The sequence below is a fragment of the Cucurbita maxima genome, unplaced genomic scaffold (genome assembly GCF_002738345.1).
Source record: "Cucurbita maxima cultivar Rimu unplaced genomic scaffold, Cmax_1.0 Cma_Scf00012, whole genome shotgun sequence".
In the NCBI taxonomy this organism is placed as follows: Eukaryota; Viridiplantae; Streptophyta; class Magnoliopsida; order Cucurbitales; family Cucurbitaceae; genus Cucurbita; species Cucurbita maxima.
The window spans coordinates 3,052,079-3,075,179 of record NW_019272028.1 but is presented as its reverse complement, the minus strand read 5'-3'; the positions used below and the strand labels follow the sequence as shown (position 1 = coordinate 3,075,179).

The window sequence follows — 23,101 nt, the reverse complement described above, 5'->3', positions numbered from 1 at the left end:
GAACAAAAGAACTAGAAGCTTGAACTCCATGAGACAGAACGATATACTCTTATTCAACATAACATAAACCAAACTGTCCTTTATATGATCAATTCATCAGCTTCCTACCAAATGAATACACAAAAAGTACTTATTATCTGCCAAGATTCCATGTTATAATAGGTAAGAATTAAGCCAACATTGAAAAAGAAACATCACTTCATCATACACATGGGAGAACTCATCGTAATAGATAGTAAGCCTCTTAAAAACGCCTATCGCCTACCTCACGCAGCTGCCTTCGAGAAGTTGATTCGAAGTTTTCTTAGTGGTCTCAACTCTTCTGAAGGGCTTCAAAAGTTCATATCTGCAATGGTAAGAATATAAAATGAAAATAAGAACACCTACCACTGAGATTCTTACTTAGAACATGAAAGTTTAGTCAATCCATCACTACTTCACATGAGATCTCAGATACGGTTTGCTTCTCTTCCCTTAACATAACTATTGATATTTCAACTTGGAGTGCACAATAGACTTCACAGAGATGATGGATTTCTTCTAATTCATGTATCAAATGCAAAAAGGTCGTGCTAACTAAAGATATCTTAGAGATGTTAATTCTTTATGGCAAAAAATCGTATATAGCAAGAATCAGATAGAAGACTACATGGTGCACAAGGATTACCCCTTTGGAGCCTATGTAAGGCAACCTATTTGGGCCTTGATAGCATATCGGTGAGGTGCCACATTGGTTGGAGAGGAGAATGAAACATTATTTACAAGGGTGTAGAAGCCTCTTCCCAACATACACATTTTAAAAACTTTGGATGAAACCCGAGAGGGAAAGCCAAAAGAGGACAATATCTGCTAGCAGTGGGCTTGGAGCCGTTACCGTATCTCTTAGCATAAACAGCGGTTTGAGCTTAAGAAACAGTGAAAACATTAGTTTTTCGGTGGATATACAGTGTGATGGCAGGACTTTTAGCTGGAGGTTTCTTACTACACGTGCCTTGTTGAATCTAAGTAAGCAGTTCATTGCTTTGCTAAATGCTTAAATTCTGACCTTCCAGGGGATTGAATTAGAGACCTTGAAGACCCATTTAAGATCAAAAGGTGGAGGATTGGATTATCCTTTCTACAACTTCTCCAAGTGCTCAGATAGATGACAAACAATGAAAGCTTGACTGATTGTTCTGATGTTTTAGCTACTTAATCAAATCAGGATTTCATGCTTTGATGGGCTCTTCCCCTATTCTAATTCTAAATGAAAATGTTACAAACTATGAATCAAAAACTTAACACACCAGAAAGATAAAGATGTTCTAGTGATCACCTGAGCTACAATGCTAATCAAGTTGAAGCAGAAGCCAATTCTGAAGCCTCCTTCTGCATTAGATATCGATGCAAAATTGCAAGTTTTGCCGTCTCGAAAGCAAAGTAACCGATAGCTGCAAAGCAAGCACTGTGAAGAACTCTAGGACCCATTCCACGGGTTAATCCAATCCACCCCTCTTCCTGCAATATTTGCTTGATCGTAGCCGACACCCCACTGTACATGTTTGCAGCCTCCCCATGAACTTGAGTCATCAACCTTGTCTTGACAACATCAAGAGGTGTTGTAAGAGTGGCCGATATAGCACCAGCCAATGCTCCACAACAAACACTCTGAAGCGGTTCCAGATTGTTACTCTTCGTTTTGCTAAGAACAGCAGCTTTCAAATACTCAAATGAAGAGTAACTCAAAACCCCAGCAGGTAAATTCCTTAACAACGTTGCAAAATAACCAGCATAAAGCCCCATTATACCATCTTTCTCAAGAATCTGAATCAAAACCTCCCAAGACCTCCCTTTAACCCCAACCTGCATTCTCTGAGTAATTAACTCCTTCGGCACCATTATAGCCGAGGAGATAATATTCCCCATAGCCCCAGCAGTTGGAGGAATAAGCAGAGAAGGGCAATCAAATTTCGACAGAATCGACTTACCAAACTCGCATGTTCCAAAATAAACGGCTGAAGAAGCTGCAGAGCCGACAATTACAGCAGAAACGCCTCTGTAAAACCCTAGAATCCCTCTGGATTGGAAGGTCTTAACAATGGCATCGAATGTACCCTTGTAAATCTCCGAAGCCCCTTTTGCTTGGAGCCTGGTTTTGATGGTATCGAGCGGAAGGAGACAAACGTAAGTGAAGGCACCAGCCATGGCACCACCCGCGGCGCCGACGACTGCCCGTTCGAGGACGGATAAATTCTTGATAAGGGATTGAATTTTGGGGGAGTTTTTAGAGGGAGGTTTCAGCCAGTTGGAGGATTTGGGGGTGAAAACTTGCTGTTCGGTGGATAAGGACAATGAAGAAAACGGAAGAGGAGGATACTGGAAGTGATTCCGATCCTTGGGGACTTTATTACCGGCGAGTAATGAATCAAAGTTGGAGAAAAGAGTGGGGAATTCGAAAAGAGAAGGATAACAAACCGGATCCGGCGGGGGAAGGCCAAGAGCGGCGGAGAGTCTGCTTTCCATAACTGGAAGTCTCTCGAATTTCACTCAGCTCTCGCCGGAAATGGAGAAGATGATCGGAATATATATATATACAGTAACCCCTCGACTAATTAACTTGGTTTTATTGAAGGAGACTCAGAAACCTTGCCGCGGTGGCCGCCGGACAGCCTCGCAACGCTTTAACCTGTGTGGTTCATGCCTTAATCATATAAATAATCGCTAATTATTTATATTAATTAAAGAAATAAATCAGTAATTTATATCGTTATGGGCTGGGCCTAATGAATTGAGTTATATGTTTTGGGCCGAAAACATGGGCTCTTCAATTCCGAAAATTGGGCCTTTGAGTCTCATGAACTCGAATTTGAGCTTTCTTTCAGTATTTTATTAAATATTTTTACATTTTAAAAATGGAAAAATAAATTAAATTTAAAATTAGATTTGCTAAATCTTTAATTGATTTGATGAGAGCATAATTCATAATTAGGTAAGCTTAATTGATAATTAGGTAAGCTCCACCACACCAACAATAAAGTTATTAAAAATTATTAATCTTAATTTTTAGGACTTTAAAATTAAAATAAAAAAGTTTTAGATTTTCTTTTATGGGATGGAAATAAATATTATTATTTATATTTGAGTAGATCTTAAGAATTGTTTTTTTTTTTTTTTAATTGGGACTTTAAATGCGAACTAGATTTGGGGGTAGAATCGTAATTAGCCGCTTGAAAATAAAGACATTTAACATCAAAATTTATTATTAGCAAAGGGATAGATCTTGTGTTGAGAAATAAATAAATAAATAAATCGGCAATTAAAATATATTTCTTTCTCTTGGGTCAAAGGTCAACGTCAGGGTAAAAGTTTGCTTTTATTTAATCTATAAACTATACAATATATATATTTTTTTTAATTTTCTTTCTTATTAAAACATTTTAAAATTAAAAAAAGAAAAAAAAAGATGGCTTTTTTGGTTAATCATATGGGTATATCAATTGGAATATTATTACCAATGATTACCAAAATGTGGTTCGACCCAAAAACAACCGTAACAACTTAGGACCTTTTTTTTCAATCCCAAAAGTAAAATTTGTGAACACATATGTCAGGAACATAAATGATGTAGGCATCTCAAAAAATAGGGCCCTCTTTAAATGTTTTGTACGAGAGATGATGTTTCTTACTATAAACTCACGGACTACTCATTTTAGGGTTATGCCCCTCGAGAGATTGAGAAGTTGTTCTCTTTTCTCGTTTACCTCCTAGTCTGGTCTTTCTGTGTGTGCACCCTAATTTGTCCCTGGCTTTTTCCTATTTAGTTTATATTTGATTTCCTTTGTAGTTCGGGCTTGTCCTCTCACTCTAATTTTATCCATAAGAAAAATTCTTGAAATCATATAGGATTGTGATGTCTCACATTTAAACATGCTCGTTTTAAAGCCTTAAGGAGAAACCCGATAAGGGAAAACTTAAGGAGGACAATATTTTATAGTAGTGGATCTGGGCCAACTCGACTATGTGTCTAAGCCCACTGACAACCGATATTATTCACTTTGACATTTCCCTTTCGAGCTTCCTCTCAAGATTTTTAAAACACATCTATTAAAAAGAGGTTCTCACACTCTTATAAATAATGCTTTGTTCTCCTCTTCAACTAATGTGGGATCTCATAATTCACTCTATTTCAAGGCCCATCGAGTTTTGTTCCTCTTAAAAGCCATGTGTTTTAGTCATAGATAAATGGGTGTGGGTCCCTTTTGCTTTTTCTGCCTTTTTCTTGTGAAAGTGGACAAAAAGCTAATGAATTTGTGGAGGGTAATATTTGAATTATTTAAAACATATTTATCAAATAAGTTTGAAATACTTAAAATTATATTCATGGTATTTAAAATTACTATAATTATTAGTAAAAAAAAATCACCTTTAAAATGGTAAAATAAAAGGGCAAAATTGGAATACTCGAGAATATTTTATATAAACTGATGAAATGAGACGGAAAGAAATCGAGAAAAAAAAAAAACAAATATAGAGTTAATCGTATATTATTTAAGGAGGTCATTATAATGAATTCGATCATTTTCTACGAGAGAAAAATTGTAAAAATATCTAACGTACTATTTAACTGTGACGAGTCGTTAAATAATTTGTTGTGTAATTAAGTCAAATCGATAGGATGAGGTTTATAACGGGCCCTCGCCTCTTTTAAATTTGGCTTCTTCTACACAAAGCTAGCCCTTGGAAGCTGCTGCTGCCCCCTACCTACCTTTTATTCCTTTTCATTTCCCTTTTTATCGTTCTACGTTTCATTTCTATCGACATTCTTATCTTTTTGGTCGGTCGGTCACTGTGAATTTCACTTACTAGAGCCATTTAAGATCTTATTTAGAAATATTTATTTTATTTGCCGTGAGTTCTAGAGCGGGTGAATAAAAAATTCTCAAATATATTTATGACGGTTTTTTTAATTTATTATTTTTGATACGTATACATTTATTATTATCGATAATTTAGATAATTGAAATATATGGTTAAATATTTGAATTAAATAATAAAAATAAAAACCCATTTTCCATGTGTAGTTTTTGTTCTTTTCTCGAGGAATTATAGTTATTGCTTATAGAACAAGTTAAAATGATGCTCCACTAATCACGTGCTATTATTGCTATTATAATTTTTGTCATGTTATTATTCTTATTATAAGATTCTAATGTAACATTCACATTAATAACCATAGTCTTCGATTTTAATATAAAGTTTATGCGTTTTAAAATATATATATTTATAATTTAAAATAATAATAAATCAATTACAAGATATTTTTTTAATTACCTAAAATAATAAAAGTAAATATATTAATATTTTAAAAAAAAGTTGTAGGGAGGTTTTCAAATTAATTTTACTATATTTTAAAAAAGATTACATTTAAAAAACTTAAAAAAAGTTTTCCCATTCAATGCGTATAATATTTCAATAATAATTAAATTATTATGGTCTATATTTCAAGCAGGTGTAGTTATTAATTTTTTTTTATTTATAATTTTCAAATAATTATTTTTTTTGAAAGCATAATTTTACAATAATGTCTTTGCTGACGGAAATAAATCAAAATTATCTTGTTAAATAAATATTTAATTTTAATTTTAAATAAATTTTATTATACATTGAAAACGATGATTACATTGCCTTTTTTAAATAAATAAAAAGGAAAATTAAGAAAATACATTAATAGAAAGAATTATAAATTCCATAAATTGGCATAAAAAATGTAAACATATAAATTTTATCGACATGATTATAAAATTTAAATAAAAAATTGACCGGAAGATTTAAATTTTTTATTGAAAATAATCTGAAAGTCAAACATTCAAATGTCGACGGTCAACTGCATTAAAATATAAATATTTGATTTGGGTTTTTATTAAATTGTAAATACTGAAAATTAAATCTGTAATTTTCCTTAAATAAATTAAATGGAAGAAGCTGAGAAATCTTTGTATTAAAAATTAGAATATAACGAATAAAAATAGTATTTTTTTAAAAATATTTAATTATTTATAATATACATTTCCTTTTTATTTTTAATTTATTTTTTGGGGGGTTTATTTGGTTTTCTCTTTTTCCCGTCTTTGACTCTGTACTTTTACAGACTTCCGACTACGTCTTTTCTCTCTCTAGACTCCTTGTCTCCTCCGCCGGTTTTCGCTTTGTTCCGTCACTGGCGGCTTCCAGGACTGGTTTTTTTGTCGCCGTCGGAAGCGGTTTCTTTGCTGTGAAGCCATCTTTGTTTTCTGAGAAACCGCTTTGGAGGCTGTATTTCAGTTTTTGCTTCTCATTTCAAGAGTTTAAGGCCGAGGTATGAGGATGTTTTTGATTCTGTGTTTCGGATGGAGTTTCTAGGACTTTGGTTTCGAAGGAGCGTGACAGATCTACGAAGCTTTTGGGGAAGGACGAGGGGGAGGGAGATGTGAAATTTTGTTTTTGTTTGTCAGAGAGTTTTAGAGAGAGAGAGAGAGAAAGAGAGAGAGAGAGAGAGAGCTCTGCGGTGGGCCTGATGTGACCGTTGATGTTAGTGTACGGAAGATTTAGTCGCCGTATAGGATGACCGGTGAACGGTGGAGTGATCAGAGTGGGTGGTGGTCTTTTGGCGATTTTTTCACATGGAATGGCAGATCCTTCTAGCTATGCAAATGCCGACCGTGATATCCAGCAGGTCTTCTTTCTCCTCTCTGTTTCCGCGTATTTTCTTCATCGGTCTGAGCTCATGTTTTTTGGGTCCCCGAATTTCTTGCGTTGATTTTTTCTATTATCCGAAACTTCAAATTTTTTTTTTCTACCGTCATCAGCTGGATGTTCGGAATTGCTGAGATGTTCTTGGTCAAAATTGAATCGTGGAAGAAAAAACGGTTCATGATATTTTCTCTGTACTGAACAATTTAACTTGGGCTCTCCATCTCTGTCTACATTGACTGAAATCTGTTGGATATACGAAGTCGTAGATCTTTGGCGTTGAGCACATGTTGAACTTTGATGCCTTGATTAAATTCATTCGGAATTGAGCTTTTCCGATTAATTTGAAGCCAGCAAAGTGGACTATTTCGAATCAAATCATGTTTCGGGTTCAACTCCCATATTGATTTTACAGACTTACCTTCGACAAAACAGCGAGAGAAAAATGCGTGCAATTTAGGGATGTTATACCTGTTCTAATTTCATTTAATGAAAAACATCGGTCGGATAATAGTTGTTTATCTATAATTTCTCCTTCCAAAACTACAAAATGCCTGGTTATGTGGCCAGATAGTTCATTGGGAAGAGTTCTTTCGAGATTTATTTATTTTTCTTACACAGCTCAGATACTGATTCTTGAAAGTTTTAATCATTCTTTGCCTTTCTTTTCGTTTTGGTCAGATAGCTGTGTCTATTTTGTTAACTTTTTTGTTCATTTTGGGATGAGAACAAGAGTGTAAACTAATCTGGAACTTCTTTCTCGCTGCTCGGACATTTAACACTCCCTTAACTGTATGACATACTGATTCAGTACCTTCTACCGTTGTGCACTCATGACTGTGGGAACAATTCTTCAGCCTTGTATTTAATTTTAGTTCTGAACTGTAGAACTCCATTTTACCACATTTTAGTTATTCCATTGGGGTAATATATAAATTGTTTGAAGCTAAGTTCCAAACAGTTCAAAATAGAATAATTTGATGGATTTAACATCATATATTGGTAACAGGAGATGCTGATTGGCCATGTCTACTTTTGAGTGCGCTAAGCTGTAAGAGTAACCTGGATGCCAATACTCAGGACTGGCTGCTAGTTAAGTTCTGAAGCAAATCACGTTACGCTATTGCTAACTTACCTTAGTTTTCTAAAATAGATTGGGGATTTTATTTTTGTTAAATAATCTGTTATGGAATTTGTGACAACCTGCGTTATTTAGAACTGACCTGTCATGGATGGCACTGTGATTTTTGAGCACTTAATCTTCAAGGCTAAGGGTATTATAGTGGTTTTTCGTCCTATTCTTTTTTTCCCTCAAACATTTCCATCTGTTACTTCTTCAACCCCATTGTGAAGCTGTAACCAAATTCTCCAAGGCATATTTCTTTCTCTGCCATTATTCAATATCCAACCTTGCTTATAGTTTCATTTTCCTCTTTGCGGTAGTTTCACAAGGTTGGTTCCATCTTGCAGGCATTAATTACATTGAAGAAGGGTGCTCAACTGCTTAAATATGGTCGTAAAGGAAAGCCAAAGTTCTGTCCATTTAGGCTTTCTAGTGTGAGTTTGATTTCAATAGTGGTTTTAATTAGTCTTATTAAAGCTTTATATCCTTTAAACATTTCTATTTTCTGTTTTGGTAGTTTCCAAATTAGCTTACACTATCGATGAAAATTTGGTGGATATACTTGCTCATCTCTCTTTGCAATGCTTTTGTGTTGCTGCTATTCAGTGACTTATTTAGTTACTAAAAGCTGATCACATTTTCTCGGAAGAAACTAGGTACCAACTTTTGTGATTTGAATACTAGAACAGAGTGGAAGAATATGGTTTTCTAATGTTTTTAAAGCTTGATCAGAATGTGATGTAGGGAAATTCTAATGTTTTTGAGTGATCATAGCATAGGATTCTTTCATAAGTTTTGAGAACCTTGCAACTCAAATTATTATCCTTGTTTTGATCGTTGCTTTCACTTTATATTGAATGAAATGTTATTCAGTTTACTGGCTTCTTATCCGCAAGAGTGTAAATGGCATCATGGTTTTAAATAAATGGTTCATTATCTCAAAGAAAGTCAGCTATTAGAGTAACTTTTGGCTGCATTTTCATGAAATCTTGCAACCTAGTATGATTGTTATTTGCTTGTTCGGACACATTATGTTCTTTGGATTCTGTATGAGTGGTCGCAGTAGAGAAGAATCTTAATGATCTTCCATACACTTCATGTGGATGTACGCATATGGGAAAGTTGGCTGTCAACTAAATTGTATACACATGAGCATTAATGTAGGTACACGTACAATGACATTAAAAAAAAAAAATTCCAAAAACTTTGATGTGCTTTTGTGGTGTTGTTACCAGAGTTCTGGAATTATCCAACAAATTAGGTCAACCATTTTGAAAATTCTATTGTTATTGGCTTGATGCACATGCTACGAGAGGAATTTATTTGTTTTGTCAATAACGGGTGGTTAATAAGGAATATCTGTTAATTTATCTTTTCCATTGGAAGTTGGAGCAATGAAGATTCAGTTTTAATAATGAAATTTATCAGTTCTTTGTTAATATTGTAACTATTTTTTTTCAGCTTTTTATGTTTGCAGTGGCTTGATAGTATTCCTTGCATTATTACTGTTGTTTATTTTTTCTATTTTCAGGATGAATCTTCCTTGATCTGGATTTCAAGTAAAGGCGAAAGAAGTTTGAAGTTAGCTTCAATCTCACAAATTGTTCCTGGACAAAGAACTGTAAGATATTAGTTCATTTGTTGTCACTCTAATGCTCAGCTATAATAATTATTCTTTCTACTTGATGTAATTAGCACACGTTGTTACTTAGTTCATTCGTTGATATTTATTTTACTTTTACATGGAATTTATTCAGGCTGTCTTTGAAAGATATCTTCGTCCTGAAAAGGATTACTTATCATTCTCCCTTATATACAACAACGGGAAGCGATCCCTTGATCTGGTTGGTGACAAACATTTTTCTCTTTTTGTGCTTACTTAAAATGTCATTTATCTTTTACTGGTCTTTTGACTCGATGGTAATGGTGATATGTTCTTGCTCCTTAGATTTGTAAGGATAAAGTTGAGGCAGAGGCTTGGATTGCAGGCCTGAAAGCTTTAATAGCATCTGGTCAAGGTGGACGTTCCAAGATTGATGGTTGGAGTGATGGAGGCCTCTATCTTGATGTAAACTCTTTTTCTTGGAAGTCTTTTATAGATTCTTTTGTTCCCTAGAAAAAGCCTTTTAAAACTCAGTTCCTTATCCTAAAAATAAAAATTCAATTAAAAATGGAGATGCAGCTACAACAGAAGCAAAACTGAAGAGAAGATTAGGCATTGAGACGTTAATAGAAACTGGGAACTAAGTTGTACCTCGTGCAGTCTGCTTGCATTCCCTTTGCCCCCGTAATTCACTCGGATTGATGTAATAATCCTTATATCATGACACACAATTCTAGAAGTTCATTCCCTGTGGTTTTAATTTAATTTGTTTTTCCAATTTTAATTCCCTTTTTTGAAAAACACTCCTTAAAAAACACTATTCTTTTTGAAACGTTATGTTAAAAGAAATATGCATAATATCATATTGCATATAGCTTGAATTTCCTCGTGGAAAGCTGTTTAATACTTGGTTTACTGATGTCATTTCAGGACTGTTGTGAATTGACTTCAAATAGCCCAAGTGACAGTTCACACAGTGTGAATAGAGATAATAGCTCTCCAGAAGTTTTTGTTAGTCTCAACGAAAATAAATCTCTGAAGACTTCTCGGCCTGAAAATTACATTGCAAACTCTGAAAGGGCTCATGTATCATTAAACCAAACAAGCATGCAAGTGAAGGGGTCTAGTTCTGATGTTATGCGTGTTAGTGTTTCAAGTGCTCCCAGCACCTCTAGTCATGGGTCTGCACCAGATGACTGTGATGCTCTAGGTGATGTATACATATGGGGTGAGATTGTTGGTGACAATGTTGTGAAGATTGGGGCTGAAAAAAATAGTAGTTATGTGACCTCGAGGACAGATGTACTTCTGCCAAGACCTTTGGAGTCTAACGTTGTTCTAGACATACATCATATAGCCTGTGGGGTCAGGCATGCTGCTTTGGTGACAAGGCAAGGGGAAGTTTTTACTTGGGGAGAGGAATCTGGAGGCCGCCTTGGCCATGGTGTGGTGAAGGATGTAAGTCAACCTCGTATGATTGAATCTTTGGCAGCTAGTAGTATTGATTTTGTTGCGTGTGGAGAGTTCCACACATGTGCTGTTACAATGACCGGGGAACTTTATACATGGGGTGATGGTACCCATAATGCGGGGCTTCTTGGTCATGGCAGTGATGTCAGCCATTGGATACCAAAGAGAGTCTCTGGTCCACTTGAAGGACTTCAAGTTGCTTCAGTGACATGTGGTCCATGGCATACAGCTTTGGTTACATCGATGGGTCAGCTTTTCACGTTTGGTGATGGAACATTTGGTGCACTGGGCCATGGAGACCGAGAAAATATTTCATATCCAAAGGAAGTGGAATCCTTATCAGGCCTGAGGACAATTGCCGTTGCATGTGGGGTGTGGCATACTTCTGCTGTAGTTGAAGTTATTGTGACACAATCTAGTGCGAGCATTTCATCTGGCAAACTGTTTACGTGGGGTGATGGAGATAAAAATCGTTTGGGGCATGGAGATAAGGAACCCAGGCTTAAACCCACATGTGTGCCAGCACTAATTGATTATGATTTTCACAAAATTGCTTGTGGTCACAGCCTTACTGTTGGTTTGACCACTTCAGGACAAGTTTTCTCAATGGGAAGTACTGTTTATGGCCAACTTGGGAATCCCAGTGCAGATGGAAAGATACCTTGCTTGGTAGAGGATAAGCTTTTTGGGGAATCCGTTGAAGAAGTTTCATGCGGTGCATATCATGTGGTGGTATTAACATCAAAAAATGAAGTTTATACATGGGGAAAGGGCGCAAATGGTAGATTGGGCCATGGTGATGTTGAAGATCGGAAGACACCAACTTTGGTAGAAGCTTTGAAAGATAGACATGTGAAATATATAGCATGTGGTTCAAATTACACAGCTGCCATTTGTCATCACAAATGGGTTTCTAGTGCTGAGCAGTCACAATGCTCTGCTTGCAGACAGGCATTTGGGTTTACACGGAAGAGACACAACTGTTATAATTGTGGACTTGTGCACTGCCACTCTTGCAGTTCAAGAAAAGCATTAAGAGCAGCACTTGCACCTAATCCCAGTAAACCATATCGTGTATGTGATTCATGCTATGCAAAACTGATCAAGACATCAGAAGCTAGTAATAATAATAGGAAAAATGCTATGCCTCGCCTCTCAGGTGAGAACAAAGATAGGATTGACAAGAGTGATATGAGAATATCTAAGTCTGTGCCTTCCAATATGGATTTGATAAAGCAATTAGACAACAAAGCTGCTAAACAAGGAAAGAAGGCTGATACATTCTACCTTGTTCGATCCTCTCAAGCACCTTCACTATTGCAGCTTAGAGATGTTGTATTATCAACTGCTGTTGATCTGCGACGAACAGCTCCTAAACCTGTCCTTACTGCTTCTGGAGTGAGTTCCAGATCTGTGTCACCTTTCTCAAGGAAACCAAGCCCTCCTCGATCTGCAACGCCTGTTCCTACAGCATCAGGACTTTCCTTTTCCAAAAGTATTACTGATGGTTTGAAGAAAACAAATGATCTTTTGAATCATGAAGTGCTTAAACTACGTTCACAGGTAAAAGCCATTTCCCCCCTCCTGATTGTCATTCCCTTTCCATCACCCCTCTCCCCTGGCGTAAAGATAAGAGACAATCCGTTTAAGACAAGAAGATCCCAAAACAGCAAGGAATTTCCCACTCCAGAACCATAGGAGATTTTCTCATTTTTTAATTGGTAGGGATAAAAAAAAAAAAAAAGGAGAATAGTCACAGAGTTCTTTAAAAAGAAAATTCTCCTCCAACTTGTCCTGTTCCTTTTGGCTCATAAAATTTGTGCACTTCTGATGAATTTGGCTTTATGACGGAGTATGATCTTATCTTGATGTCTAATAATACAGGTTGAGAGCCTGAGGCAGAGATGTGAACTCCAGGAATTGGAGCTTCAGAAATCTATGAAGAAAACACGAGAAGCTATGGCAGTGGCTGCAGAGGAATCTGGTAAATCTAAAGCGGCCAAAGAAGTCATCAAGTTACTTACCGCCCAGGTCATTTTCTGAATGCATTTTCCCCTATTCTACCAAGCTTTCAGTCTCTGGAGCTTCTGGTTGATCTTTATTGGAGTACAAAGAGAAGAATTCATTTCTTACAAACGATCACTTTGACTATCACGCTGTAAAGCGTGTGGTCTTTGTGTTTGATGCATAAAATATTAATACATAAAGAATTAACTTGTGGCTCTTGGTGTGGTTGAATGAATGATGATGCGTATAATCTAGAGCAATAAGAGGAAATGACATGGACTTCTAATAGACATATTCACTATATTATAATTGTTTTTTTTTTTCCTCAATGCTTAACCATCCTTTGAAATATTTTTACAAGAATACCTGTGGTTCTAATAGTAGTTTATATCCTATAATTGTTCCAGCTTAAAGATATGGCTGAAAGGTTACCTCCTGGAGTATATGATGCTGAGAAAATGAGATCAGTTCATCTTTCAAATGGTTTGGAGTCAAACGGCGTCAACCATTTGAATATGAATGGAGAGCGTCATTCACGATCTGATTCACTTAGCAGCTACTCCTGTGCATCTCCCACGGCATCTGATGCTGCTGCTTGGCAAGGAAGCTATGGCGCAGCTCATTCATCCAGGGAGCTTTCTGGAACGAATGAAAGTATTCTGCAACAAGATAGAATTGACAGTCGAGATTCTAGACTGCCAAATAGTGGAAGAGCTCAGCCAGCAAGCAGTAGTGCCTCGGTGACAGCTGTTGGCAAGGAGCTCGAGTCTTTACAAGATGGTGAAAATAATTCTAGAGCAAAAACTTCTGTACTGGCTAATGCTACTCAAGTTGAAGCTGAATGGATTGAACAATATGAGCCTGGTGTATATATTACTCTTGTGGCTCTACGGGATAGTACTCGGGATCTAAAACGTGTGCGCTTCAGGTGATGTTTCTCTTTGTTTCTTTTTGGGTTTCAGCATCTAGAAATACAGTGATTTTTGTCTCTTTGGTGTGACTTGCAATTTGACTAGTTTCTGATTGAATTATTGGGTGAAAATATGCAATCCATGTGCTGAAGTTTAATTTGGACTCTAAAAAATAAAATAAAAAAGGGCCTCCATGATATATCTAGAACATGAACTCATACAATCTTTTTGGACAAACTTGAGTGGTACTAATAATTTCTGTCAATTCTTTTACAATTATTTATAGTTATAATGCCCATAATGTTGAACTTGTAGGGCAGACTTGTTAGAAATTGAATGGCTTTTTTTGTGTTAGTTCCTCCTTGGTCGGTAGTTTGCTCTACCCCTGCCCTTAGGTTGCCTTCTTCTGTTATTTTAATATACTCAAAGGTTCCATATTAAAAATTGTAGGGCAGGGACACTCTTAGATTTCTTGAATAATTACTCTAAACTATGTCGCTCATGGTTTTCGACATCTAATGCCTTGTATTAGAATCTGAGGTCGAGTTTAAAAAGATCCAATGCGCTGTTCATATAATGTGTGTTACAATTGCATTTACAGCCGGAGAAGATTTGGAGAGCATCAAGCAGAAAATTGGTGGTCAGAGAACCGTGAAAAGGTATACGAGAGATATAACGTTCAGAACTCCGACAAGTCCTCAGTTTCGGGACTGACTTCACAGAGGGCGGATGATGCAATTTCAATAGCTTCCCAGCAACTTTAGCAAAGGGAGCGAATGAATCCAGTGCAGTCCTACTCCAAGCCAGCCATTTTACAGCTTGAAGATGATCAGAAAATGGTATTGGAAAAGTAGAATCTATTGACCTTTGTTCATAAAAGTTCTTTCCTTCTAACCCTTCTCTCATATTATTTTGTCCAATTTATTTATGGGTTGCCTGCCTCTACCCCTTACGACCTGTTGAATCTTTAGTGTATATAAAAAATCATCCATTAAGATTATAGCAGCCAAAGAAAAGAAATTTTTGTTTCTTTGTTTCTTCACCCTCACTATAAAACCACATTCTTTCTCCCTCCCTAGATCATTTCTGAAATCAGAATTTGGTTCTTTAGCAGCTGCAATGTCCTTGTCCTTGTCGTTGTCGATGTCGTTGTCTTTGTCGCTCGTGTACTGAAGTTGATCGCGTCAATGTCTTGGTTGGCATAGCCATTAGCTCATTCTTTTTAACCTCTTATGCACACAGGAACTGTCTCTTTTGTGTTTTTTCTCATTGTAATGGATGATGTTCGTCCACTCGCTTAACCTTCAAACCATATCCAGTAAAAAGGAGAGAAAATAAAGTCAAATTCATAACTTTTGTCTTGAAGTTCAAATGATTTGAGCATTTATCATGCTTTTATGTAGAGTGCTTTCCATTTTATTTTATTTTTGTTTCTTTTACTGTTTCAGTAAACATTTAGTTTTAATTCTGATGTTGGAAAATCATAATTTTATTAAAAATAACAAAATATAATTGTTGGATGATCAAAGTCCCTCCGCTAATTTAGGAAATGATCATAGATTTATATTTAAAGAATACTCTCTCTATTGGTATGAGGCATTTTGGGGAAGCCTAAAGCAAACCCATGAGAGCTTATGCTTAAAGTGGACAATATCATACTATTGTGAGAGTGCGTGTTCGTCTAATATGGTATCAGAGTTATGTCCTAAATTTAGTCATGTCAATAGAATCTGGACAATATCATACTATTGTGAGAGTGCGTGTTCGTCTAATATGGTATCAGAGTTATGTCCTAAATTTAGTCATGTCAATAGAATCTTCAAATATCGAAGAAAGAATTGTGAGCCTAAAAGGTGTAGTCAAAAGTGACTAAAGTGTCAAACAAAGGGTGTACTTTGTTCGAGGGCTCAGAGAAAGGAGTCGAGCCTCGATTAAGGGGAGGCTATTCGAGAGCTCCATAAGCCTCTTGAGGCTTATAGTATACTTTGTTCGAGGGAAGGATTATTGAGAGTGAGTCTCACGTTCTATTGCTTTTATGCTTTTTTTTTTTTTTTCATTTTTATTCACATTTTTTAGTAAATTCCCCAAGTTGCCTTTGTTGACCTTGTAAAAGTTAATAATGAAATTAAGATGTATTAAATTATAGTATATATGATTTTGTTAAAAAATTTAAATTTTAAATATAATATTTTATTTTGGCTAAATCTCCTTTCTTTAAGCCAAATTTGGTTTAATTATAAATGTTAAATGTTAAACAATATAACAATTTTTTTTATTAAAAAAGATTGAAAATTTAAAAAATAATTTGTAAACTAAATTTTATTTTTATTTTTTTTATTTAAAAAGGAGTTTACATTCTTTATGAAATTGTTTTGAAGAAAATAGGTAAAATAAAACAGGTATTTATTTTACGGTAATTCGGTGCGGGATTTGATAATTGATCGCGTAATATCTACGGGGAGATCTTGCGTATCGGATCGTTGTGTTCGTCGGGCTTCGCTTTTGCGTCTAGAATCAACAACGCACAGCTCTAAATTAATCGCCTGTTTTAGGGTTTTAGTAATCTCTAAATTCTGCTTGAAGGTTCATACATTTGTCTCCAGTTTTTCCAAGATCGCTCTTTCCCTTTGTCTGCTGCCTCTCTTTGAAGCTCTAATTTTGAAAAACTGCAGCATATATGGCGGATGATTATTGGAATCGGCAGCAGCCTCTGCTTCCCTCGCCTGGCATGCTTAAACGACCTCGTGTGGAATATGGTATGTCTATGTGTTTATTATGTTTAATTTGGTTTCTTTTCTTGAATTCGTAAGCATTCTTGTTGCGTTTGATGGTATTGCAGCTATTCGATGGTGAATTTTGATGGGCTTATTCCATAAAAGTGTCTGAAAACTAATGAAAACGTTCTTGTATTGTTTGTTTTGATTTGTTAATTTAGTTGTGAATAATCAGTGTTCATAAAGCAATTGAATTCGGGTTTGTTCTGATAAAGTTGTAGTTGAAAATTCTGAATGGAGAATGTATCTGATCCGAGAGGAAATACTACTGCGGAGTGATGTCTGTCACGGCATATTAGAACAATTTGATGCTCCAATGCACTTCATCTGATAGTAGAGATAAGACAATTTTTCTTTTTTTTGGTTCTAGTGGTGGATGTGCAGCCAAGTTCTTCAAAAACCAGTAAAAGGGCCTTACTAAAGGGTTTTTTGTTCTTGATTTCAGTAACATTTGGCGGTGGGGAGATTCTGGGCCTTATTAAAGATTACAATCTGAGGTCCCTAGGATGAAAACCTGATAGGTATCTCATTTATTTACCATTAGAAAACAAGTTAGAGATTATAGCCTATTGATAAGTCACTGATTTGAGAGGGCCAATCTTCTCTCCTGGAAAACACACCCTATCCAAACTACAGGAAGATATATATATATATATATATATATATATATATCTAGAAAAAGGGAGCATACGCATAACTTTTGGGAAGTTACAGGTCCCTTTCTAACTTCCTATTCAAATTTTCAAACATAAAAACTGTCTATAAAACTGAATACTCTTATCACCGTTCGGAAGTGAATTCCCCTGTTTATTCTTCTTAGCATGAACTGTAGTAAATGAGGTCTAACAAAACCCTAAACCAACAACGACCCTTTTGTGCTGGAAGCCTTGGTAGTAAGTAGAAAATGAAAAGTAGTCCCAATGTAAACTTTATACAATATATTTTTCTAAATGCACCTACCTATTTTAAGCCCCTCCTTAAGCCGTCCGCAGTGGTAGTTGAAAAATTCTGTAGGAATTCCTTGTGGAAAGATGGAACTTAAGTCGAAGGAAGTTATCTTGTTAATTAGTGTAAGGATCCAACTCTTTAAGCTGGAAGGATTGTTACCACATGGATGCGTGAGTGGACTTTTGAAAGCAAAACAGAACATGAGTAAGCTAAACAAAAACGTTTCAATAATAAATACTAATTAAAATTCAAAGCAACCTTGAGTTTGGGATCCCAACGAAACATTTATTTTCAAAGCTCAGCGAATATATATTTAAAATAATTACAAATCAAGTAATGGAAGTATGGAGTACATGAATGGGAAAATTTTAAAGTTCCGGGAAGTTTTAGTTTGATATTGTCTTTGTAGTCAAACCTGAATGCCCTCACCACACACCTTGTAGATTCATGTACCATATGAAAAGGAAAGACAGGTAGCATGAGTGAGTATAAAAAAATATTCGGTAAGTAGCCTCATATGAGAGGCTGAAACTGTATTCATACTTAAAACTCATGATATTGAAAGCATGCAAAGTCCTGGCTAATTATACGCCAATGTGTTCTGATACATAAGGGCCTTAATTGAAAATATGGAAACATCCTGTCTAAGTGAACAATTGGCCAATCCCAAACTATACCAACTACATTGCTTCCGTGGGTCAGTCCAGTAGATAAAATGTCACTAGAGATTAGTTGACAACTCTTTAGTAATGTTAGACCTATCCCATCATAGCACCTCATGAAAGCATTCCTGATCATCAACTATAGTGCCTATGCTGGTCATTCCTGGAAGACCAAGCGAGTTAGTTGGTGGCTCTTTAATGGAGCTAGACCTTCCTAACATAATACCTCATGAAAAACTTTTAACTAATATATAAGGGACTGATCCCAAAGCAGAACCAACTATGGTTCCTATGTGCATTAGTCTTGAAAGACAGGACACTGCTAAAGGTTAGTTGACAACCCTCTAGTAGAACTCAGCCTATTCCAACATAATACCTCATGAAAAACATACATAGCGTAATGTGCAGGGAAAGACAATTGTCACAAGGATCATCATGAACTTAGGAGTAAATATACATGTAACTGAGATCCTTTAATCATGCTAAACACTATTTCATTCATCACCAGACCATTTAAATCTCAGACCCCTCTAATCACCATGCTAGATAACATACTTAACATCACAGTTTATTCTAAACCGATGACCCAATAGTTCACATATGCATTCCATATTTCCTGTACTCCAAAACTTTGGATATAAACTACCATGGGTTGACCTAGCCAATAAGGGGCAGGTAAATAATAAGGGGTTTAGAGGGAATGAATACAAGTCATGGTGGCCACCTATCTAGGATTTAATATCCTACCTATTTCCTTGGCTAGTAAATTTAGTATAGTTAAGCAGTTGTCCCATGAGCATAGTTGAGGTGTGCAAAATCTGGCCTAGATGTGAGGATCAGGCTCGTGATCTTCTACCATAATAATGTTTAGATACTTCCATAAATTTTGTTTGGGCTTGATCCACATTTGTTATGTACAATTGCTGACATCCTGCTATAGTTTTTAAGCCTTTCTGAAGGAATTTTTCACTCAATTTCCTGAAGTAGATACTGAGGATTTTTTGAAAGAAAATTTTACTTGATTTGCAAATGGTTTTTTGAGACCTTCAATTTTCTCTTTAATTTTTCTTTATAGAGGTTCCTTGTCCATCTAACATAACGTAATGTTAAATAGAATTTAGATTGCGAGGACAATGAGATTAGATGTGTGGAATATGTGCATGACTGAACAGTTAAAACGATCTATTTAAATAGTAAAAGAGGAATTCTTTACTGATTGAACATTATTGTTTTAATTTAATATTACTATAGTTATGTACGGGACCTATTTTCTTTGACATATCTTTTTATTCCTTCGCTGTAGTGGCATCTGTTGTTTAATGTCTGTAATAATCTCATTTTGTTTTGTTTTGTTAGCAGTTTTCCTCCTTTTTTTAAAAAAAAGAAAATAAAAAATAATAAAATGGAAATGGATTTAGACCTTTCTTCTGTCTGCAGAACTTCCATCCTCTGGATTTCCTCCCGGGCATGATATGCACAGTCATTTATCTAGTGATGATCGTAGTGGTCCTCCGGCTGTAAAAGATACACAAGCAATAGGGTCAGCATATGATCGTTATCTCCAAAGTGTGGTATGAAGAAATCTACATTTATTTTCTCTTCTTGCATCCAGTTTGAGTGCTGAAAACTTGTCATAATTGCTTTTGAAGCAACTTTCTTCTGCTGCATCCGGAGAAGTACCTACCCTTGGGGAAATGGGGATGGGAAGGCCTATTGCAAACAGAATCCCAGTTGGGAGTAGAATGCCTGGGCCTTCAATTCCCGATCCTGTTGTAATGAGTCGTCCTCCTGCAGTCTCTCCTGATCTTGCACCTAATGGTCGGAATATCGAGTATGGTAATCATCTTCCGGTAGAGTCAATAAACAGACCCGGACGCGAAACTGTTCCTCTTCCTCCTGATGCCTCAAACACTTTATATGTTGAAGGACTTCCGTCTGATAGCTCCAGGAGGGAAGTAGCTCGTATCCTTTTTCTCAGTGTTGATGCCTCTGCAAAACTATATTGATTTTTCTCTTCCCTTTCAATTATTTACATAAAAAATTGCGTTCCTTTACGTCGATATAGATATTTTCCGTCCCTTCGTGGGATATAAAGAACTGAGACTTGTGAGCAAAGAATCTAAACATGTAATAGACCCTTGTTTTTTATTTACCTTTGATAACTCCCAGGCACGTGCTAACGTTTACTTTGTTTTTCATGTCGCATTTGTTTCGAAATATAGCGTGGTGGGGACCCTCTTATATTATGCTTTGTAGATTTTGCAAACGCAGCCTGTGCAGCAACTGCCATGAGTGCATTGCAAGGTACAAATTTCTTCCGCACATGCTTTTGCAGTTTTTATAGAAGCAATATTTTCCCGTTGTCACTTCTTTTTACTCGAGATAGAAAAGATGAACGTCTAGGTACATGTTTAGTTCACTTTTCTGCTTTAAATGGACAAAATTTGCAAGTAGTCTGATCTTTTTGTTGAAAGAATTCAAAAGAGATGCTAAAAAACTGTCTGATCTGCACAGGTTATAAAATGGATGAACAAGACCCGGATTCTAACTACTTAAGACTACAGTTCTCACGGCATCCAGGGCCGAGGTCTGGCACTGGAGGATCGGGCGGCAAAAGGTGAACAAGGTTGAGAGAAAGGACAATGACCAATTTAAATGGGAAGCTTTCATCTTCTGGTGTACATTGTACTAGCTGCTCTGCTTGTACGCCCATTATTATAACTACTTAGAGATGCTGTTAAAGTTAGGCAAATTTTAGACGACCCCATATTAAAGTTGCATGTAAATTTAAGAGGCTTAGATTCGGAGGGTTTCAATGGTCAAACAATTTGAACGAATATGGTATTTGTTGAAAGAAGAGTACGCAAGTGATTATTTTTAATTGATTTCTTATTGAAATTATTTGAAAATATTTTGTTATATAATACAATATTCTTCCACAAAATAAATAAATAAGTATGTGTCAAAAATGATGTCGAGTTCTCTAATTTGAATGGTAATGGTTGGTGGAATTTAATACAACCAATTCAATTTATTTGACCAATCATCCCTCCTATCTTGTGACTCGAGAAATTGGTCGAAATTTTTTCAGTTTCACCGGGTAATCAAATAAAGTTACCCTATGTGGACACGGACATGTAGTTTTTATATATGATGTATGTATGAGATGCCAAGCTTTCAATAGGAAATGGGGTCTCATAAGCTCCTTCATCTGTTCTTTCGTGCTCCTCGCATTGCTCATTTCAAATTTGCCCTCAAAATTTGCTGCACACCATAGTTACCCTTCTCCTCCTCCGTCGCCGCAGCAGCTACGTCCAGTGCCACCACCGAATCGCTCAGCACCGGCATCCATGATACGTTATACATCGAAGTCACAGAGGTCAGCCCCGCCACCTAGCCAGCGGCAGTGGCCAAAGGAGTACAGCCGTAAAACGCCGCCACCTCCTTTCTAATACTTCTACTATATATATTTGCATCATATAAAGGTGGAGAAGCTTTAGTTTTTATGTAATAGGGATTTATGCATTAAGGAATGCAGAGCCAATGCGAAGATTTGTTGTTTATCTATTCAATACTAAACGTGAAACAATGCATTTTACTGCCCTATATTGCCTCTCATGGCCTTTCCAGCATTCACAGTCATTTGTGCATGGGAGCTCTACCTTTACCTAAAAAATATAAAAGTAGCACGTGATTTGAGTATTTTAACTTTAACTTTACCTGAAAAATATAAGGGTAGCATGCGATTTGAGTATTTTAGCTTTAACTTTACCTGAAAAATATAAGGGTAGCATGCGACTTGAGTATTTTAGCTTTAACTTTACCTGAAAAATATAAGGGTAGCATGCGACTTGAGTATTTTAGCTTTAAGTTTACCTGAAAAATATAAGGGTAGCACACGACTTGAGTATTTCTTAAAATACTCCGTAAGTCACCTAAGTATTAGGGTTAATAATGCTATCAGACACATAATATAACATAATATAATTTTGACCTATTCACCTAAGTATTAGGGTTAATAATGCTATCAGACACATAATATAACATAATATAATTTTGACCTATCCTTTCTTAAGCTCTTTCTAGTTTTGGATAAGGTTGGATGTATATATATATATATATATATACGCATGAGGTCCCCATGGTTTTCATTCATAACATAACATTAACATGATATATATATATATATATATACGCATGAGGTCCCCATGGTTTTCATTCATAACATAACATTAACATGATTCACTTTTTACTTTCATCTATGTCATAATACATATATGTATCATGTATATATAGCATCATAGTCATTACATAGAGAACAATCATATAACATAAATAAATATGATACTAAGAGCAAGGGGCATGCACCATCATACATCATGTTGGATGATGAAAGTCCCACATCGGTTAATTTAGGGAATGATCATGGGTTTATAAGTGAGGAATACTAACTCCATTGGTATGAGGCCTTTTGGGAAGCCCAAAGTAAAGCCATGAGAGCTTATGCTCAAAGTGGACAATATCATACCATTGTGGAGAGTCGTGTTCGTCTAACACATCATTCAATATGTTGGCTGTGGGGTTCAAACCCACATGCACTTATGTGTAGAAAATCTTAAGTCTTCCCCTTAACCTCTCGGACAAACCAGCTAATATGTCTTCCTAATTCGGAGAGTCGTGTTCGTCTAACACATCATTCAATATGTTGGCTGTGGGGTTCAAACCCACATGCACTTATGTGTAGAAAATCTTAAGTCTTCCCCTTAACCTCTCGGACAAACCAGCTAATATGTCTTCCTAATTCGGAGAGTCGTGTTCGTCTAACACATCATTCAATATGTTGGCTGTGGGGTTCAAACCCACATGCACTTGGAGAGTCGTGTTCGTCTAACACA

The 23,101-nt window shown here is 36.0% G+C and overlaps 3 protein-coding genes across 4 annotated transcripts; 2 read left to right on the top strand and 1 right to left on the bottom strand.

Moving 5' to 3' along the window:
* Positions 1 to 31: 31 nt before the first annotated feature.
* Positions 32 to 2,630, bottom strand: LOC111486871 (protein MITOFERRINLIKE 1, chloroplastic). Its single transcript, XM_023134022.1, has 2 exons — positions 1,316 to 2,630; positions 32 to 346 (listed from the first exon to the last, which is right to left on the bottom strand). Exon 1 carries the CDS (start codon positions 2,500 to 2,502, stop codon positions 1,333 to 1,335), a length of 1,170 nt encoding a protein of 389 aa, XP_022989790.1. The 5' UTR covers positions 2,503 to 2,630; the 3' UTR covers positions 32 to 346; positions 1,316 to 1,332.
* A 3,478-nt stretch (positions 2,631 to 6,108) lies between these two features.
* LOC111486854 (PH, RCC1 and FYVE domains-containing protein 1-like) lies at positions 6,109 to 15,174 on the top strand. The gene is made up of 9 exons (XM_023133990.1): positions 6,109 to 6,691; positions 8,179 to 8,265; positions 9,363 to 9,452; positions 9,589 to 9,675; positions 9,780 to 9,899; positions 10,365 to 12,467; positions 12,789 to 12,935; positions 13,319 to 13,839; positions 14,424 to 15,174. Exons 1-9 carry the CDS (start codon positions 6,644 to 6,646, stop codon positions 14,584 to 14,586), a joined length of 3,366 nt encoding a protein of 1,121 aa, XP_022989758.1. The 5' UTR covers positions 6,109 to 6,643; the 3' UTR covers positions 14,587 to 15,174.
* Positions 15,175 to 16,237: 1,063 nt separating this feature from the next.
* LOC111486876 (RNA-binding protein 2-like) lies at positions 16,238 to 21,095 on the top strand. Of its 2 annotated transcripts, none has more exons than XM_023134028.1 (7): positions 16,238 to 16,405; positions 16,495 to 16,578; positions 19,644 to 19,777; positions 19,856 to 20,168; positions 20,272 to 20,333; positions 20,429 to 20,510; positions 20,721 to 21,095. In XM_023134028.1, the coding sequence occupies exons 2-7, from the start codon at positions 16,500 to 16,502 to the stop codon at positions 20,825 to 20,827; spliced, it is 777 nt and encodes a 258-aa protein (XP_022989796.1). In that variant the 5' UTR covers positions 16,238 to 16,405; positions 16,495 to 16,499; the 3' UTR covers positions 20,828 to 21,095. The 2 variants fall into 2 exon arrangements, with proteins under 2 accessions (XP_022989796.1, XP_022989798.1); XM_023134030.1 differs by having other exon boundaries at positions 16,240 to 16,375.
* Positions 21,096 to 23,101: the final 2,006 nt, after the last annotated feature.

Coding starts and splice junctions, on each gene's coding strand:
- LOC111486854 (XM_023133990.1), top strand. CDS start 6,644: ATGGCAGATCCTTCTAGCTATGCAAATGCCGACCGTGATATCCAGCAG. Junction 9,676..9,779: donor GGAAGCGATCCCTTGATCTG/GTTGGTGACAAA, acceptor CTTGCTCCTTAG/ATTTGTAAGGATAAAGTTGA. Junction 12,936..13,318: donor TCAAGTTACTTACCGCCCAG/GTCATTTTCTGA, acceptor TAATTGTTCCAG/CTTAAAGATATGGCTGAAAG.
- LOC111486876 (XM_023134028.1), top strand. CDS start 16,500: ATGGCGGATGATTATTGGAATCGGCAGCAGCCTCTGCTTCCCTCGCCT. Junction 20,169..20,271: donor CTCCAGGAGGGAAGTAGCTC/GTATCCTTTTTC, acceptor ACGTCGATATAG/ATATTTTCCGTCCCTTCGTG. Junction 20,334..20,428: donor TGAGCAAAGAATCTAAACAT/GTAATAGACCCT, acceptor TTCGAAATATAG/CGTGGTGGGGACCCTCTTAT.
- LOC111486871 (XM_023134022.1), bottom strand. CDS start 2,502: ATGGAAAGCAGACTCTCCGCCGCTCTTGGCCTTCCCCCGCCGGATCCG.